The sequence below is a fragment of the Nicotiana tomentosiformis genome, chromosome 9, assembly GCF_000390325.3.
Source record: "Nicotiana tomentosiformis chromosome 9, ASM39032v3, whole genome shotgun sequence".
NCBI lineage: Eukaryota > Viridiplantae > Streptophyta > Magnoliopsida > Solanales > Solanaceae > Nicotiana > Nicotiana tomentosiformis.
Genome location: NC_090820.1, coordinates 27,603,182 through 27,623,946, shown reverse-complemented (window position 1 = coordinate 27,623,946; position 20,765 = coordinate 27,603,182). Strand labels below are relative to the sequence as shown.

Below are 20,765 nucleotides of genomic sequence, written 5' to 3'. Positions count from 1 at the left end.
TCTACCTGCCCTTCTTCTCGAATCTCATAATACCCTTCATCGGCAAGACTTTCAAGAGAACATTCTCGCCCACGATAAATGATAAATCACGCACCTTCTGATCCGCGTAACTCTTCTGTCTGGACTGTGCTGTGCGAAGTCGCTCCCGAATCAACTTTACCTTTTCTAAGACGTCCTTCACTAAATCAATACCATATAACTTAGCCTCGCCGGGCTCAAACCACCTGATGGGAGAACGACATCGCCGACCATATAAAGCCTCAAATGGAGCCATCTCGATGCTGGACTGCAAACTGTTGTTGTAAGCAAACTCGGCCAAAGGCAAGAATTGATCCCATTATCCCCCAAAGTCAATCACACATGCCCTGATCATGTTCTCAAAGATCTGAAATGTCCCCTCTGACTACCCATCGGTCTGTTATGCGGTGTTGGGCTCTACACGGGTCCCTAACTCACTCTATAATGCTCTCTAGAAATGCGAAGTAAACTGAGGACCTCTATCTGATATGATGGAAATAGGCACACCATGCAGCCGAACTATCTCCTGGACATAAATTTGAGCCAATCTCTCTGAAGTATACATAGTCACCACATGAATGAAATGTGCCGACTTGGTCAATCGGTCTACAATGACCCTAACTGCATCAAACTTCCACAAGGTCTGCGGCAACCCAACTACGAAGTCCATAGTAATGCGCTCCCACTTCCACTCAAGTATAGTCATCTGCTGGAGTAGGCCTCCTGGCATCTAGTGCTCATACTTAACCTGCTGGCAATTTAGGAATCTGGCTATATACTCAACTATGTCTCTCTTCATCTACCACCATCACTAATGTTTCCTCAGGTCGCGGTACATCTTTGTAGCACCTGGATGAATGGACTATCGAGAACTACGCGCCTCTTCTAGAATCCTCTCCCTCAAGCGATCAACATTTGGAACACATAGACGGCCCTGGAGTCGCAGAACACCATCCTCGCCGATAGAAACCTCCTTGTCACTACCCTGCAGTACCGTCTCTTTGGGAATTGTTAGGTGTGGATCATCAAACTGTCGAGCCTTGATCTGCTCCAATAGTGAAGACTGGGCAACGACACATGCAAGAACTCGGTCGGGCTCTGAAATATCCAACCTCACAAGTCTGTTAGCCAAAGACTGGATGTCCAAGGCTAGTGGTTTCTCCTCCAATGAAATGAATGCCAAGCTACCCATACTCTCTGCCTTCCTGCTCAAGGCATCCGCGACCACATTCGCCTTGCCCGAATGATAAAGAATGGTGATGTCATAGTCCTTCAGTAACTCAAGCCACCTATGGTGCCTCAAATTGAGATCCCTTTACTTGAACAAATGCTGCAAGCTGCGATGATCAGTGTAAACCTCACAGGACACCCTATAAAGATAATGCCTCTAGATCTTAAGAGCATGATTAATCGCGGCCAACTCTAAATCGTGCACAAGATAATTCTTTTCATGGGGCTTCAGCTGACGTGAAGCATATGCAATAACTCGCCCCTCCTACATCAATACACAACCCAAGCCAACGCGTGAAGCGTCGCAATACATAGTATACCTCCCCGAATCGGAAGGTAACACTAGAACTGGTGTTGTAGTCAAAGATGTCTTGAGCTTTTGGAATCTCATCTCACAATCATTGGACCAACGAAACTGAGCACCCTTCTGGGTCAATCTAGTCAAAGGAGCTGCAATAGATGAGAATCCCTCTACGAACCGGCGATAATAACCTGCTAATCCCAAGAAGCTCCTAATCTCAGTCGCTGAAATAGGATGAGGCCAACTCTGAACTGCCTCAATCTTCTTGGGATCCACCTTAATACCCTCGTCAGATACAACGTTCCCCATGAATGCCACAGAATCTAACCAAAACTCACACTTGGAGAACTTAGCATATAGTTTCTGTTCTCGCAAGGTCTGAAGCACCACTCTCAAATGCTGCTCATGCTCCTCCATGCTATGCGATTAAATCAAAATGTCATCACTGAAGACAATGACAAACGAATCAATGTAAGGCATGAATACCTTGTTCATCAAATCCATAAACGTCGTTGGGGCGAATGACATTACTAGGAACTCATAATGGCCATATCTAGTACAGAAAACAGTCTTCGGAACATCCATGTCCCGAATCATCAACTGATGGTACTCCGATCTCAAGTTTATCTTAGAGAACACCCTAGCACCCTGCAACTGGTCAAACAAATCATCAATACGCGGCAACGGGTACTTGTTCTTAATGGTGACTTTGTTTAACTGGCGGTAGTCAATGCACATACGCATAGTCCCATCTTTCTTCTTCACAAATAGCACTGGGGCACCCCAAGGTAATACACTTGGCCTAACGAACCCCTTTGCTAGCAACTCCTCAAGCTGCTCCTTCAACTCATTCAACTCTTTCGGAGCCATATGGTATGGTGGGATAGATATAGGCTGGGTACCTTGAGCCAAGTCAATACAGAAGTCGATATCACAATCTGGTGGCATGCCTAGAAGATCAGAAGGAAACACATCGAAGAACTCCCGGACTACTGGTACTGAATCAATCGCCGAAGACTCTGTAGTAGCATCCCGAACATAGGCTAGATAAGCCAAACAACCCTTCTTAACCATGTGTTGAGCCTTCATAAAAGAGATAACCTGACTAGATGTACCGATGGACGAACCCTTCCACTCCAATCTAGGCAACTCTGGCATCGCTAAGGTAACAGTCTTGGCATGGCAATCAAGGATGGCGTGATATGGGGATAGCCAGTCCATGCCCAGGATGACCTCAAAGTCGGTCATATCAAGCAACAGAAGATCCGCTCTAGTCTCATAACCACAGAATGTGACCACACAGGACCGATATATCCGATCCACAACAATAGAATCTCCCATAGGAGTGGACACATAAATAGGAGTACCCAAGGACTCACAAGGAATATCCAGGAAATGGGCAAACAGAGATGACATATATGAATAGGTAGATCCTGGATCAAACAATACTGAAGCATCCCTACCGCAGTCAGAAATAGTACATGTGATCACAACATCTGAGGCCACTACATCTGATCTGGACGGAAAAGCATAGAACCTAGCTGGAGCACCGATTGGTTGGCCTCTACCTGCCTGGCCTCCACCTCTAGAACGACCCCTACCTGCCTGGCCTCCACCTCTAGAACGACCCCTACCTGCCTGCCCTTCGCTCCTGGGCGGCCGGACGGCTGGTGCTGAAATCATGGACTGATGACCCTGCTGTACTGTCTTGCCCCAAAGCATGGGGGCAGAACCTCCACACACGACCGGGATCCCCGCACTCGAAACAACTTCTTGGTGTGGTGATCTGTTGTCCTGAAGTCTGACCCCGATGGTCTGAATACCCACTGGAAGAACCCTGAATGGCTGGTGGGCGGTAAGAAATCTCTTGCATGACACTGAAATAGGCGCTGGAAGAATCCTGAATAGTTGGTGGGCGGTAAGAGCTCTCCAGTATGGCACTTAATTAGGGTCACACTGGAGCACCCCGAGGAGGCGGCAATGCTGGATATGTGGGCCTGTTGGGCTGACCCCTCAAGAACTGACCTCTTCCCCCAGTCGGGGCACCTCTAAACTCTTCGGAATAACAGACCCTCTTGTCCCGCTGCATCAGCTCTCTACCCCTCTGACGATAACCCTCAATCCTCCGAGCAATCTCCATAACTAGCTAATAGGAAGTCCTTATCTCAACCTCCCGGACCATAGTAGCCTGAATACCTAACTACAACCCCGCAACAAACCTCCGCACTCACTCTGCCTCAGTAGGAAGTATCATAAGTGCATGGCGAGAGAACTTCGAGAATCTCGCCTCATAATCGGTCACTAACATCTGACCCTACTGGAGCTGCTCAAATGGGAACCACATCTCTTCCCTCTGAGAGGATGGGATATACCTGTCCAAGAATAGGAGTGTAAACTGGTCCCAATTCATGGGAATAGAACCTATTGGTCTGCCAAGAAGATAAGACTGCCACCACCTACGGGCCCTTCCCTCCAGCTGGAAAGTAGTGAAATCCACCCCATGGGACTCTAATATCCTCATGTTGTGCAGTGTGTCCCTGCACCGATCAATTAAGTACTGGGATCCTCATATCGCTCACCTCCAAAGACAGGAGGGTGAAGCCTGGTCCATCTATCCAGTAGGTTCTACGTTTCGCCAACCGCAGTTGGTCTGGGCTCAGGTACAACTGCTGTAACTGGCTGGGCTCCGCCCACGGGTAGTGTGCCCGGGGTCTGATATACTGCAGCTGCATGCCTAGGAACCTGAACAGTAGGGGTATGTGCTCCCCCTCCCGCCTGAGAAGTGGTTGGGTCTGCTGGAAATAAACTAACCTAGGTCATAGAATCCATGAACCACAGCATACGGCCCATGACCTACGGAAAGCTCGATGCTGACATGAAATCAACTGGGGTTGGCTTTGCTGCGGGCACCTCGCCTTGCTCTTCATCAATGAGATCCTCCACTGGATCTGCTGGTGGTGCAACTGGGGAAACTCTGGGATGTCCTCGTCCCCTACCTCGGGCCGATGCCCTTCCCTGGCCTCTGCCTCGGCCTCTAGCAACAGGGGGAGCAGCTCCTCTCGGGTCCGGAACATCTGCCACACGCGTTCTCACCATCTGTGAGAGAGTAAGAGAAGAAACTTAGTACACTATCAACTGCACGATATGATATGAATTAAGAGTAGTTTCTTAAAACCCTATAGCCTCTCGAAGATAAGTACGAACATCTCCTCACCGATCCGCAAGACTCTATTATGTCTGCCCATAACTTGTGAGACCAACGTGAACATAGTGTTCTGATACCATGATGTCACGACCCAATTCTATTATAGGCCATGATGGCGCCCGACACCGTTATTAGGCAAGCCAACACTAATCAATCTAGTGGTTTCCCATTTTAATAAGTTGCTAGGTGTATAACATTCCTCATTGTTAAAAAATTTAGGAATTTACAGATGTAAAATAATTAAACGAAAGCAACTGAGTGCAGATCGTAATCATAAAAATAAATCCAAAATCATAAGTCTACTAGCGTGTGCCAAGATTTGGTATCACAAGTGTACGGGCTACTAGTAGAATATACAAAAGATCTCTACTCCACTGTCTGAAATAGAATAGACAGAAAATAAATCCAAAGAGAGACTCCAGCTACTGCTGAACAGCTCGGAAGGGAAGCTCACTGTGTGGTCTCGGACCAGAAGTCAAGCATGCGCGCCGGACTGATAACCAGATGCACCTGCCTCAGATCCTGCACATCAAGTGCAGAAGTGTAGCGTGAGTACATAAACAACATGTACCCAGTATATATCCAGTCTACCCTTGAACAAGTAGCGACGAGGGGTCGAATTTGACACTTACTATGGGCTAAAAAATACTATGCCAAAATTTACAAATAAGCATGGATTTCGTGAATAATACTGAAAACTCAATAACATGAAATAATAAATAATTCCTTTACTAGTACTAAGTCCCGAATTTATTTTTATCATTTAACAATTTATATCTCAAGCCAATGAGGCAATATCAATCATAAATGATTCCAAAGATGTATCATGCGCAAATTATACCGAGGTCGCACGACCCGATCCAACATAAATATTTAAATTGTGCACTGCTGAGGGTCGAACGACTCGAACCATAGATGCATCTATCTGCTACCGAGGCGTTCGTCCCACTCCATGAAGAAAATACTTTAAAGAAACTCAAATTCTCAATAACAATCAAGTCTTCCATTAACAACTTCAAGTAAGTGAAATTTAACCTTTTAAAAATTCATTTATAAGTTTCCAATCTAACTTACGCATTTAAATTAACATTTAAGGGTGTAAACATCTCAAGTATAGCATGATATGGGTCCTTGACTGCCCGGACATTAGCATAATTAGTAGCTACGTACGGACTCGCGTCACCTCGCGCGTACATAGTCCCCACAAATTGTCACGACCCAATTCCCTCCGTTGGGTATCGTGATGGAACCTAGTCTTAGGGACTAGGTAAGCCTAACAATAATTAAAACAATAACATTATTTAAATAGAATCTCTTAAAATTCCCAAAACCGGTAGTACAAGTCATAAGCTCTACAGAGTGTTTGCTAGAAAACATCTAAATATAACTGTCCAGAAATAAGAATAAACAATGCAAAACGAAACTGGAAGGTGACTCTGAAGCCTGCGAACGCAGCATCAGGTTTACCTTGAGTCTCCACAGCAACAGTCCACACAGCTAGCTAACGAACAAGTACGTGGATCTGCACAAAAATGTGTAGAAGAGTAGCATGAGCACACCACAGCGGTGCCCAGTAAGTATCAAGACTAACCTCGGTGGAGTAGTGACGAGGAACAGTCAAGACACCCAATGGTCTAATAAACTGAACAGATATAAGTACATGAATAACAAAAGTATGATGTCTACATAAATACTATGCAATATGGCTCACAATACAGTAATGGCATTAAAGCAAGAAACAACAAGTAACAGCGGAATATCATGAAAATGACGCAGATAAAGTGAATGGAACACAACCTAAATTCGAAATCACGAATACAGCAAGGACAAGTAATAACTCAGTAATTACAACCGCTTTTACATCATGTTTTAGTCAACAACTCCACGAGGTACCGAACCTCGGACAATTCACAACTCACGGGTCTCAATAACTGAACCCTAACACTTGGCATCTTGTGCCCTCATAATACCTCACAACCACACTGACGACTCACGTGCCAATAGAGCCATTCTCACATAGAAATCTCGTGCAACTCCATAATAACAACCGCACGGCAGAAATCTCATGCATTATAATAATAACAATCGCACGGCAGAAACCTCGTGCATCACCACAACGAATACAATAACAACAATGGCAATAATACAAAGTACGACATGTAAATCAACTCAAGAACCTTAAATCACAAGAAAATATGGAACCAATTCACAAGGAATAACCACAGTCCGAAATGCTAGGCGTAAAGAGAACAACTCAACAAAGGAAAACAAATGTGTAGCAACGATCCCACAATATACACCTCAACAACAGGGAAGCTAACACTAGTCAAATAATTCCAAATAAAACAAGTCGACTGAAATATAGGATATTTTAAGGTTGAGAAAATTACGAAGGATATTCAACAATTCAATTAAGGATAAGCAGCGGAAAAATAATCATAACCTCAATTAAGACTGAATAATTATAGGATGAATAATATAAATTCCAAATAAAGATAAGCAGTTATGAAAAGATAGCATAGCTATAAAAGAGATAACAGTTTCAGTTAAGGCACATATGAATCAAGTAACAATAATAGTGGATCATGAAGCAATTGATTCTAATTAAGCAAGTATATGTGAATCTAGTAATTAAGATATATAATCATAACAAGAACAACTGCATATTCAATGAATACAAGGACTTAAGAACCCTAAAAGGCCAATTTTCTACAAATAAGTCTGTGCACGCACTCGTCACCCCGTGTACACGGATTACAATCAATATAGAAGACTCAAATCATAAGGGGAAGTCCCCCACACAAGGTTAGGCAAGATACTTACCTCGAACCAAGCTCAAACAGTCCGTAAGAATGCCCTTTCCTCAATTATCCGACTCTGAATGGTCCAAATCTAACCAAACACAATTGCATATCATGAATACAATGATAATAGACTCATCTAATTAATGAAATCAATATTTTAACAAAAAAGTTCAAAATTTGCCCTAAAACGTCCACCGGGTCCACGCCTCGGAATCGGGTAAAAATCACAAAATATGAACACTCATTCACTCACGAGTCCAACCATATAAGAATTACTCAAATCCGACCACAAATCCCCTTTCAAAACTCGAAATCTTTATTGAAGAAGTTCTTCCAATTCTTTTCCAATTTCAACCCCAAAAATCCGAAAATAAATGGAGAAAACAACTATAGATTAATGCAATAAAACCAAATTCGAGTAAGAAATCGTTACCCACAAGATTCCTATGAAAATCCCTCAAAGAATCACTTTCCCCCGAGCTCAAAATAAAAAATGGAGTGAAAAATGAAATAACTCTCGATTCCAACCCCTTTCTGCCCAACGATCCTCGCACCTGCAATCATTTCTCGCACTTGCGCCTACCGCACATGCGGTCTAACCAGTCACACCTGCGGAAGTCACTAACTCCCACAGCCGTCGCACCTGTGAGTCTTCGGCGCATATGCGGGCATCGCAGATACGGAACTTCCTCGCACCTGCCACCCCAGGCCAACTCTCAAATCACATCAAACAACGTCGAAAATACGAATCGCACCATGAATTGAACTTATAAATTTCAAAAATTTCAACTTCTAAAAACCATGCCGAAACCTATCAAATCAACCCGGAATGACGTCAAATTTGCAGGCAAGTCCCAAATAACATAACGGAGTTGTTCCAACTCTCAGAATCGCATTCCGACCCCGATATCAAAAAGTCCACTTCCGGTCCAAATCTCCAAAAATTCGACTTTTGCCATTTCAAGCCTAAATTAGCTACCGACCTCGAATTCACAGTCCGGACACTCCTAAGTCCAAAATCACCTAACAGAGCTAATGGAACCAACGGAACTCCATTCCGGAGTCGTCTTCACATAGTTCCGAATACGGTCATTAACTTAAGACTTAAGCTTCCGTTTTAGGGACTAAGTGTCCCAAATCACTCTGAAACAACCGGTAACCGAATTCAACCACGCACGCAAGTCAATATACATAATATGAAGCTGCTTAGGGCCTTATGCCGCAGAATGAGACTTAAATTCTCAAAACGACCGGTCGGGTCATTACACAAATAGAAACACATGTTAATCAATTTACCTATGGGGATAATTCCGTCTTACAAGGTTAGAAATGAGACTTACCTCGTCTCAAAGCCTACTTTCTGGTCCAAGATTGTGCTCAAATCCTCAATTTGGCGCCAAACGACTCGCAACTAGTCAAATGTTATTTAAAATAATTAATACATGTTTAAAAGTTCACATCCCAACTATCAAAGTGATTTCCCAAGACTATTTGCAAAATTCCTAAAATTTACCTCCCTCCCCCCCCCACCCCGGGCGTGGATTCCGGAAATGTCTGAAAGCAGTTATTACCCATAACCTCATGAACTCAAATATATGATTTATTCAATAATAAATTTTAAGATTAAATCTCATTTTTATAAAAATCCTAGGTTTTCACCTAAACCCATAATTTTTATTAATTTATATGTTATAATCTACCCATAAACTATGTATTTAACACACATTGTATAGAAATTACTTATCTCGAAGTGCTAGATGAAATCCCCTCTCTAAGAGCTCCAAAAATCGCCCAACAATGAAAAGAATGAGCCAAAATGACTAAGTCCCGTTTTAAAAGAGACCTCACTGCCACCAGCGATCTCGCACCTGCGGTCGCTGGGCTGTACCTGCGTTGTCGCTTCTGCGGAAGTGCCCAGGCAAGCTGACTCTGCTTCTGCGTACGGGGTCCCGCTTCTGAGGGCACACCTGCGGATCCTGGGCTGCCCTTCCTTGGCCGCTTCTGCGAGCTCGCCCCTGCGGCTGACCAAGAGCAGGTGCGATTATGACAGCAACTGGAAGCTTCAACTGTTGCTCCCAATTTCCAACTTGGTTTCAGCCTCGTTTGATTGGCACTCGGGGCCCCCAAGGCCCCGTCCGAACATACCAACAAGTTTGGAATTATAAAACGGCCTCGCTCGTACTCTCGGAACACCCGAAATAACTTTAAAACTAAGAATCAAACCCCAAAACCAATTGAATCAAACTTATGAACTTCAAGTTCTTCAATTTACTCCAAATGCGCCGAAACATACTTAAACTACTCGGAATGACGCCAAATTTTGCGTGCAAGTCTTAAATGACATTACAGAACTATTCCCATTCTCAAAATTTTATTTGGACCTCGATATCACCAAAACCCGCTCCAAACCAAAGTTAAAGCAATTATAAAACCTTCAAAGAACCAGCTTTCATTATTAGGCGCCAAAACGCTCCCGGGATATCCAAAACTGGATTCGAACATACGCCCAACTCCAAAATCATCATACAAACCTATTGAAACCGTCAAATCCCGATTCTGAGGTTGTTTACTAAAAAGGTTGACAGAAGTTAAACTTAGCCTTTTAAGGCTAACCTAAGGAACCAAGTGTTCCGATTTCAACCCGAACCCTTCCAAATCCCGAACCAACCATCCCCTGCAACTCATAAAATAGTAAAAGTACGTACGAGAAATCTTACTTAGGGGAACGAGATTCTAGATAGTAAAACGATCGGTCGAGTCGTTATAGACTCTAAACTATAACTTTATTCTCCTTACGAATGAAGCATTATGACCACCATTGATCGTATTCGTAATGAATTTGAAATCAATTTTCATTTGAGGAAACGAAATCTACTCCAATAAGGCAACCTGAATTATATTATTGCTACAATAAATCTAGGATTCATTGAATGAATGTCAGGACCAATGATCTATCTGTTTTCTATATAATTCCCACAACTCCGGCTTTTTTCTCTTTCCACATGAAGAAATATGATAATTATTAATCATATCCACCTTTAATTTATAATCTTATTTAATGAGAACATTATCCATACAATTTGAGAAATTAAAATTTTGTCCTACAAGCCTGCATCATATTATATCTATAGTAAACCTAGGATTTAAAGAATACGCGAATTATTGATCCATTTGCAATCCTTATAATCCCCTAAATTTTAATATTCTTCTCCTTCTACATGAAGCATTATGATCACCAATAATCATATCTACAATGAGTTTGGAATCCATTTTAAGGAGAACATTATCCATCCTATTTAAGGAAATAAAATCTAGTCCTCTGAATCATATCATTGCTATAGTAAATAGTATTCAGAATATTTATGTCAGGACCATTGATCCATCGGCCTTCTGTATAATGCCATCGATTCCATCTTTCTTCACCCTCCATATGAACCACATGATCACCAATAATTATATTCACTATGAGTTTGGAATCCATTTCAAGTAAAAGATTATACATCCCATTTGAGAAATAAAATCTAGTTCTACAAGGCAACTTGAATCATATTGTTGCTATTGTAAATCTATGATTCAAAGAATGCCATGACCAGTTGATCTGTTTATCTTCCTCAAAATCCCCAAATCCAAGTTATCTTCTCCTTCCACATGAACCATTATGATCAGCAATAATCATATCCACAATATGTTTGGAATGTATTTTAAGTACAACATTATCCATCCCATTTGAGAAAATGAAATTTAGTCCAACAAGGCACCTTGAATCGTATTATTGCTACAGTAAATCTATGATTCAAAGAATGCCAGGATAATTGATCTGTCTACCTTCTTTATAACCCCATCAACTCAAACTTTCTTCACATTCCACATAAAGTATCATGATCACCATTTATTATATCCAAAATAACTTTGGAATACGATTCAAGAAGAACATTATCCATCTCATTTGAGAAAATAAACTCTAGTTCAACAGGGCAACCTAAATCATATTATTGCTACAGTAGATCAACGATTCAGTGAATGTCAAGACCAATTGATCATTTATCTTCCTTATAATCCCCAAATTCAAGTTTGTTTCTCCCTCCACGTGAAGCATTATGATCACTAATAGTCATATCCAAAAAGAATTTGGAATGCATTTCAAGGAGAACATTGTCCACTCCATTTGTGAAAATAAAATCCAGTCTAACAAGGCACACTGAATTATATTATTGCTACTATAAATCTATGATTCCGAAATACTAGGACAATTGATCCATCTACTTTCTGTATAATCCTCCCATTCAAGTTTTCTTCTTCTTCTTGCACATGGAGCATTATGATCACCAATAATTATATCGATAATGAGTTTGGAATGCATTCAAGGAAAATATTATCCCTCTCATTTGAGGAAATAAAATATATTCCTAAAGGTTGAAATATTTTTTTTAAATGTAGTAAATTTAGGATTCAAAGAATGTCAGGACCACTGATCCATCTACCTTTCTTGTAATCCCTCCAATTATAGTCTTCTTCACCTTCCACAAAGCATTATGATCACCAATAATCATATCCTCAATGAGTTTGGAATCTATTTCAAGAACATTATTCATCCTATTTGAGAAAATAAAATCTAGTCTAGCAAGACATCATGAATTATATCACTGCTGCAGTAAATCTTGGATATAAAGAATACCAAGACCATTGATCTACCAGTCTTCCTTATAAGGACTCTAAACTATAACTTTATTCCCCTTACAGATGAAGCATTATGACCACCATTGATCGTATCCGTAATGAATTTGAAATCAATTTTCATTTGAGGAAATGAAATCTACTCCAATAAGGCAACCTGAATCATATTATTGCTACAATAAATCTAGGATTCATTGAATGAATGTCAGGACCAATGATCTATCTATTTTCTATATAATTCCCACAACTCCAGCTTTTTTCTCTTTCCACATGAAACAATATGATCGTTATTTATCATATCCACCTTTAATTTATAATCTTATTCAAGGAGAACATTATCCATGCCATTTGAAAAATTAAATTTTAGTCCTACAATGTAGCCTGCATCATATTATATCTATAGTAAACCTAGGATTCAAAGAATACGAGGATTATTGATCCATTTGCAATCCTTATAATCCCCTAAATTTCAATCTTCTTCTCATTCTACATGAAATATTATGATCACCAATAATCATATCTACAATGAGTTTGGAATCAATTGTAAGGAGAACATTATCCATCCTATTTAAGGAAATAAAATCTAGTCCTAGAAGGACACCTCAATCATATCATTGCTATAGTAAATCAAGTATTCAGAATATTTATGTCAGGACCATTGATCCATTGGTCTTTTGTATAATGCCATCGATTCCATCTTTCTTCACCATCCACATGAACCACATGATCACAAATAATTATATTCACAATGAGTTTGGAATCCATTTCAAGTAAAAGATTATACATCCCATTTGAGAAAATAAAATCTAGTCCTACAAGGCAACTTGAATCATATTGTTGCTATTGTAAATCTATGATTCAGAGAATGCCATGACCAATTGATCTGTCTATCTTCCTCAAAATCCCCAAATTCAAGTTATCTTCTCCTTCCACATGAACCATTATGATCAGTAATAATCGTATCCACAATGATTTTGGAATGTATTTTAAGTAGAACATTATCCATCCCATTTGAGAAAATAAAATTTAGTCCAACAAGGCAACTGGAATCATATTATTGCTACAGTAAATCTATGATTCAAAGAATGCCAGGACAATTGATCCGTCTACTTTCTGTATACCCCTCCCCCCCCCCTTTTGGGCAAATATACAACTTTCAGCTATTCTTATTAATAATAAAAGAAAAAAAACTACAAAGGAAGAATACAAGTAAGGGTGGCAAAAGCTACAGTAGTGTTGCCTCTATGCCTTAGCTATATAATCATCCTTGTGCGCCTCCATTATCTTATGATGGCAGCCTCATGATGAGGTCTATGGTGTAGCTGCTGGCAAAGTGTCACGAGGGCGAATGATCTCATAGCCTTTTGGATATTTTCCAATGGCATAGTTCATATAGCAAGCACATACTGAGCTAAACCTTACCTTATAATTCCTATTAAGGCATGAAGTATCATGATCACCGTTTATTTTATCCATAATAAATTTGGAATACGATTCAAGAAGAACATTATCCATCTCATTTGAGAAAATAAACTCTAGTCCAACAGGGCAGCCTAAATCATATTATTGCTAATGTAAATCTAGAATTCAAAGAATATAGGATGACAGATCCATCTGCCTTCCGTATAATCCCTTAAACTCCAATTTTTTTTCTTCTTTCACATGAAGCATTATGATCAGTATAAATCATGTTCACAATAATTTGGAAATACATCCTATTTGAGATAATAAAATCTAGTCCTACAAGGTAGCCTAAATCATATTATAGCTATAGTACTCAAAATATGTCACGACCATTGATTCATCTACCTTCCTTATATCAAATTCAAGTTTCCTTCTCCTTCCACATGAAGCATTATATCACCAATAATTATATCCTCAATAAATTAGAAATCCATTTCAAGAACTATACATCCCATATTACGAAATGAAATCTAGTCAGCTTGAATTATATCATTGCTACAGTGAATTTACGATTCAAAGATTTTTAGAACCGTTGATCCATCTGCCATCCTTATAAGACCCCCAAAATACAACTTTCTTCTCCTTCTACATGAAGCATTATGATCATCATTAATCATATTCGCAATGAGTTTTGAATCCAGTTCAAGGACCATTAATCCATCTGTCTTCTGTATTATTCCAACAACTCTAACTTTTTTCTCCTTCCACATGAAGCATTATGATCATTATTAATCATATCCACCGTGAAAATGGAATATTATCCATCTCATTTGAGGAAATATAATCTAATCCTACAAGTCAACCTGAATTATGTTATATCTATACCATGATTCAAAGAATACTATAATCATTGATCTACCACCTTTCTTATAATCCCCCTAATTTTATTTTTGTTTTTCTTCTACATGTAGCATTATGATCACCAATAATCATATCTATAATGAATTTGAAATCCATCTCAAAGAGAATATTATCCATTCTATTTAAAGAAATAAAATCTATCCAAACCAGCTAGTCTAAATCATATCATTGTTATAGTAAATTTAGGATTTAGAGAATGTTAGGACCATTGATCCATCGGCCTTCTGTATAATCCCCCCAACTTCAGATTTCTTCTCCTTCCACATGAAGCACTAAAATCACCAATAGTTATATCCATAATGAATTTGGAATCCATTTCAAAAAAAAAATATTATCCATCTCATTTGGAAAAAATGATATCCAGTCCTACAAGACCACCTGAATCATATTATTGCAACAATAAATCTATGATTTAGAGACTGCTAGAACCATTGATCTATCTGTTTTCTGTATGATTCCCCCAACTCCAGATTTTTTATTATTTCATATTAAGAATTATGATCTCTATTAATCATATACATATTGAATTTTGAATCTTATTCAATAAGAACATTATTCATTTCATTTGAGGAAACAAAATCTAATCCTACAATGCAGACTGTGTCATATTATTGCTATAGCAAAATCTAGGATTCAAAGAATGTTAGGACCCTTATAGTTCGCCCAATTCCAGCTTTCTTCTCCTTTTACGTGAAGCATTATGATCATCATTAATCATATCCATAATAAAAATGCAGTCCTATTAAATGCGAACATTATCCATCCCATTTGAGAAAATAAAATCTAGTCCTACAAGATAGTCCGGTTCATATTATTGCTATAGTAAGTTTATGATTCAAAGAATGCCAAGATATTGATCCATCCGCCTTCCTTATAATCCCCCAGATTTAAGTTTTCTTCTCCTTCCACATGAAGCATTATGATCACAAATAATCATATCCAAAATGAGTTTTAAATACATTTAAAGGAGAACATTATCCATCTCATTTGAGGAAACATAACCTAGTTTAGCAAGGCACCCTGAATCATAATTATAATTCAATGAATGCTAAGACCATTGATCCATCTTCCTTCTGTATAGTCCACTCAACTCCAGCTTTTTTCTCCTTCCACTTGAAGCATTATGATCACCATTCATCATATCCCCAGTGAATTTGGAATCCTATTCAAGAGTACCATTATGCATCCCATTTGAGGAAATAAAATTCAGTTCAACAAGGTAATCTAAATCATATCATTGCTACAGTAAATCTAGGATCTAGAGAATGCCAGGACCATTGATCACCATTAATTATATCCACATTAGAATCATATTATAGGAGAACATTATCTATCCCGTTTGAGAAAATTAAATCTTATCCTATAAGGTAGCCTGAATCATATCATAGCTATAGTATATTTAGGATTCAGAGAATGTCTGGACCATTGATCCATCTACCTTTATAATCCCTCAAATTCCAGTTTCTTTCACCTTCTACATGAGCATTATGATCACCAATAATCATATCATGAATACATTTTGAATCTATTTCAAGAACATTATCCATCCCATTTGAGAAAATAAAATTCAAAAGATGTCGGGACCATTGATACATCTACAACTTTATTCTGCTTCCACATGAAGAGTTATGATCGCCATTGATCATATTCACAATGAGTTTTAAATACATTTGAGGAAATGAAATCTAGCCCCTCAACTCTAGATTTTTCCTCATCCCACATTTAGCATTATGATCATTATTAATCATATTCACAATGATCTTGAAATCTTATTTCAATGAGAACATTATCCACCCCTTTTAAGAAAATGAAATCTAGTTCTACAAGGCATCTTGAATCATATTATTGCTACAGTAAATCTAGGATTCTGAGAATGCCAGGACCCTTATAATCCCCCCAATTCCAGGTTTTTTTTTTTTTTGCTTCCACATGAAGTATTTTATATGATCACAACTAATCATATCTACAATGAGTTAGGAATCTATTTCAAGGAGAACATTACCCATCCCATTTGAAGAAATCATGAAATATAGTCTTACAAGACAACTGAATCATATTATTGCTACAATAAATCATTCTGAGAATGCCAGGACCATTAATCCATCTATCTTCCTTATAATCAATACCAACTCTAACTTTCTTCTCCTTCCACATGTAGCTTCCATTAGTAGTAATCTTAAGGTAAGATGAAGAGGGTTTATTTTATTTAACTGGTAAACAATGCAGTTATGGTTTAATGATCAGCAACCATACATTTCGGAGTAGGGGTAAGGTCTGCGTACACACTACCCTCCATTAGTGGGATTTTACTGGGTTGTTGTTGTTGTTGTATCTTTCTAAGTAGATTAAAGGCTAATCTATTTGAAATGTTTGCGTATAGATATTTGTGTTAAAGATGATTTTATGTATGACTCTAGGAATAGAAGTAGAGATCTGATCATACCTGGTTGCACATCTTCTTTGTTTCTGAGTTTTAAAGTCTAGTCTTAAACCAAATGAATTGGAAAAATAAGACCATACTCTTCGTGTTGTATAACCTTCCAAGAAGAGATGGTTGGCTACACATGTTCTTTGTTTCTGAGTTGACTAAAAGTCTAGTCTTAAACCAAATAATTGGCAAAATAAGACCATACTGTTTGTGCTGTATAACCTTCCAAGAATATATGGTTAGAAGTTCCTCATTGAGGAGATTTGGCTGGAAGGTTGACTGATAGAAAAAAGAATTTGAGGCACAAATGAATTGTTGTCTTTAGAGAATTATTTACCCTAATCACAGTTTGGGAACTCACTGCTAGTTTCACCGGTCCATCAAGGATTGGACGGATGTGAAGAAATCACCTAATATTTTTTGCATCAGTTGAGAGTTTAACCTGAAACCTCATAGTTCTCGATCAAATTCATTGACCACTAGGCCAAATCCTTGGGTGCAATCTGAAAGCAATTTTATGCAAAATTTTTGTTCATTGTCACATTGAAAATTCACTTGGTCCTCCTACTTTTAGACCAACAAATTAAAGGTACCCATTCATGACTGGTCTTATCTTTACAAAAAGTTGATTTCAATGGACTCAGCATTTCATGAAAAGTCACAATATGTCAACATCTTTTCATGAAAAATCACAATATTTCAAGTAACATCTTTTCACAAAAGAACATAACCATTCCGATATAGTAAGAGACTAATGTCGAATGTATAGTTTTATCAATCCATAATGAAAGTTGCAAACTGCAACACCAACAATTCAAGCGTCATAGAGCAGAATAATCTCATAAAAAATCACACAAAAATCTATGAAAATTTTAAATAAAATACAATTAAATAGATAATTTTTCTACTCCCAAGGAATTTTCAAGCAAGCCAAACTTTCCGCGTACAAGATCGATAAATCAGCAGTTGGCGGAATTTCACTCAAGGTAAATTCAGTCACTTCTTCTTTCCTCACATTGTACTCCAGAAAATTACCATCAGTTTTCCTCCATAAAATATTCCCATTTTTCTTCACACATATAATATCATCCAAATGCCCATGATTTCCAATTAATGAGCCTAATGTAGAAACTCTCATAACATTAGTCCAAGTCCATCCAATTTCTCCATTTTTCTCCAGCCAACACACCAAAAACTCCATCTCAACAAACATGGAAACACACAAACGATTAGCAAAATTAGACAATTTCATATGATTCCCACAATATTCCAACGGAACGGGCGTTACAATAAATTTTTTATCAGCCACGAATAAGGAAATGATCGCGAATTTATTGAATGTACTGCTCCCATTTTCTTGAACTGAATTAGTCGCCATCATGTTAATCGTACCGTATAGTGAAACTGAATTTTGGTCGAACAACCGATAACCATCAGGAATAGTGCCAATCTTTCTCCAAGATCTATTATTCACTGAGTACATTCCAACAATGTAATTGCTATCCTTTGCATTAATCACAAGTGTAGCAACTACCTTATAATCTTCAGTAACAGAATCATAGGCAAAACCATAGAGTGTTGATTCGTAATTATTAATATTAGCACGTTGCGACATGTAATGATCAGGCTTGGGAATCATTTTGTATTTTTTAATAGCAGGATTCCATAATACTATTATGTGGCTATAGATCATACATAACAAGCCATTACAAGAACTCATCAATGGATAAGAAAAATCAAAGGAGAAAACCGGGAGTGGCGGTTCGAGAGACATAACTTGAGAATTAACATTGAGTGATGATGCTTCAGCTGAACTCATGGTAAACCCTAACATGTTATATTCCAAACCCCAAGATGGAATTACTTTCGAAGAAATTAAGAGAATTTTTTGACGATTTATATCCGACGATGATTCATTTATCTGCAACATGATAAATTCGGGGCTCTTAATTTCATAGCACCATGATTTGTTTACAACCTTGAAACGTAGAAGAGATTCAACAGGGAGTTTCAAGAGGATGGTAGTGACGAGGTCATCTGACAAATTGGGGCTTCTTCTTGAGTGGCGACTCATTGGTGGTGATGTTGCTACTTAGGGTTTTGGGTTTCTTTTTCCATATATACATAAAGGGCTGCCAACTTGAGCTTCTCTGTCTCAAGTTTTGATTTCTAAGATTCTGATAATCTAGTTTTGGTTTGTGAGTTTTTGAAAAAAATTGAATTGCCGAAAAAACTGATCAATTGTTTTCAGATTTTATAATTAGTTTAGTTTATACTCCTTCGCTTTAATTGATGTGACGCTTTTTGGTTCTCCGGATTTGAACTATGTGAATTTTCACTAGCATATTAAATATAATTTGACATGAGCAGAATTACAAAATATAATAGTAGTTTTCACATATTTGTTGAATATTTATATGTTAAAATATTTAATCCAATTTAGCTTAGAATATTAGTCAAATTGACAATCAAAAAATAAAAAGTGTCACATAAATAATAATTTAATTGTACAATTCTATAATTATATGAATTCATAAACCCAATTTAGAAGACCGATCAAGCCCAATTCGATTATAATTGATTTGAAATCGTTGGGTGATTTGCGAAAATAAGATATTTTCAATGTAACAGTTTAATATTTTAACCTCGTTTAAACTTGGAAAAACATATTCGCGCCATACATTTAATAAGAATTTCAAATTGGTAGGCAAAACTTGCCTTGTTCACAAATCCCAACACGCCAAATCCTACCGGATCACCAAAATTAAATTTGGTTGCAAATCTTGACGGATTTCAGATTTATGGGCAAAACTTGTCTTGTCGCAACTCGTGACAGATTGCAGGTTTTTGTGGCCAAATCCTGATGGACCGCCATAATTTGGCCACAAATCTAATGGATTGCTAGAATTTTGCCACAAGACCTTAACTGATCCCTAGAATTTTGCCACAAATCCTGATTGAACGCCATAACTTAATGTGTAACATACTCCCTAACATGGTTTTGCTTCAGATTTGGTCCAAATCAACTATAAATGACTCTATATTTAATATCTAAGCTTCTAACCAATCCCAACAATTCTCAATAGTTATATTTCAACCCAAACCTTCAAATATCAACAGGCTCACTTCTTCATCAAAACCAACAATGATTTTCTTCAATTTTCTTTAATATGCCAATCCAATCAGGAATAAATAATATAAGTTCAATGGAACATTACGGACTCAATTCCTCAAATAAACAAGACTCTTTAACTTTCTACAACACATATCCCACTCATTTTATGCTCAAAATTTAAGAGAAGGCGAAGGTGAAGAAGAAGCTAGAGAAGGAGGAGATCAAGGAGGAATTATGGCGAACATATATATTTGCCTAACTTTTCTTAATTGAGTCAAAAGTTAAACACTAGTCGCATAATTGACTTTTTTAAAAATAATCATATTTAATCTAAAAGAAAAAGGCAAACCTAATAGACTTTTTTATTGTGTTTCGATTTTAGTTTTAAGAAAACCAGAAATCAGAAATTGGGAGAAGAAATCGAAAAATTGAACCAAAATTTGGTAGAATGTTAATAATATTTTTTGCATTTTCCTTCTCTCTAATTCATTTTTTTCTTATTTATAGCTTAGCATATTTTTCAATTATATAATATAAAGAAATACCAAGAAATATTATAATCAATGTTGAATTTTTCCAAAATTAGATACAATAGAAAATACAGTAAAGGTCCATTCGTATTTCAAGAATTATTAGTGTTGCTTTAACTTGTGTTCCTATAATTT

At 38.0% G+C, this 20,765-nt stretch overlaps 1 protein-coding gene and 1 long non-coding RNA gene across 2 annotated transcripts; both read right to left on the bottom strand.

Moving 5' to 3' along the window:
- Window positions 1-15,460: 15,460 nt before the first annotated feature.
- Window positions 15,461-17,137, bottom strand: LOC138899550 (uncharacterized). Its single transcript, XR_011411249.1, has 2 exons — window positions 17,001-17,137; window positions 15,461-15,719 (listed from the first exon to the last, which is right to left on the bottom strand). It is a non-coding gene; the product is annotated as an uncharacterized lncRNA (long non-coding RNA).
- Window positions 17,138-17,889: 752 nt separating this feature from the next.
- Window positions 17,890-19,059, bottom strand: LOC104085075 (F-box/kelch-repeat protein At3g23880-like). Its single transcript, XM_009589029.1, has one exon. It carries the CDS (start codon window positions 19,057-19,059, stop codon window positions 17,890-17,892), a length of 1,170 nt encoding a protein of 389 aa, XP_009587324.1.
- Window positions 19,060-20,765: the final 1,706 nt, after the last annotated feature.

Bases quoted from the DNA above. Each gene is read 5' to 3' on its own strand.
- LOC104085075 (XM_009589029.1), bottom strand. From the start codon at position 19,059: ATGAGTCGCCACTCAAGAAGAAGCCCCAATTTGTCAGATGACCTCGTC.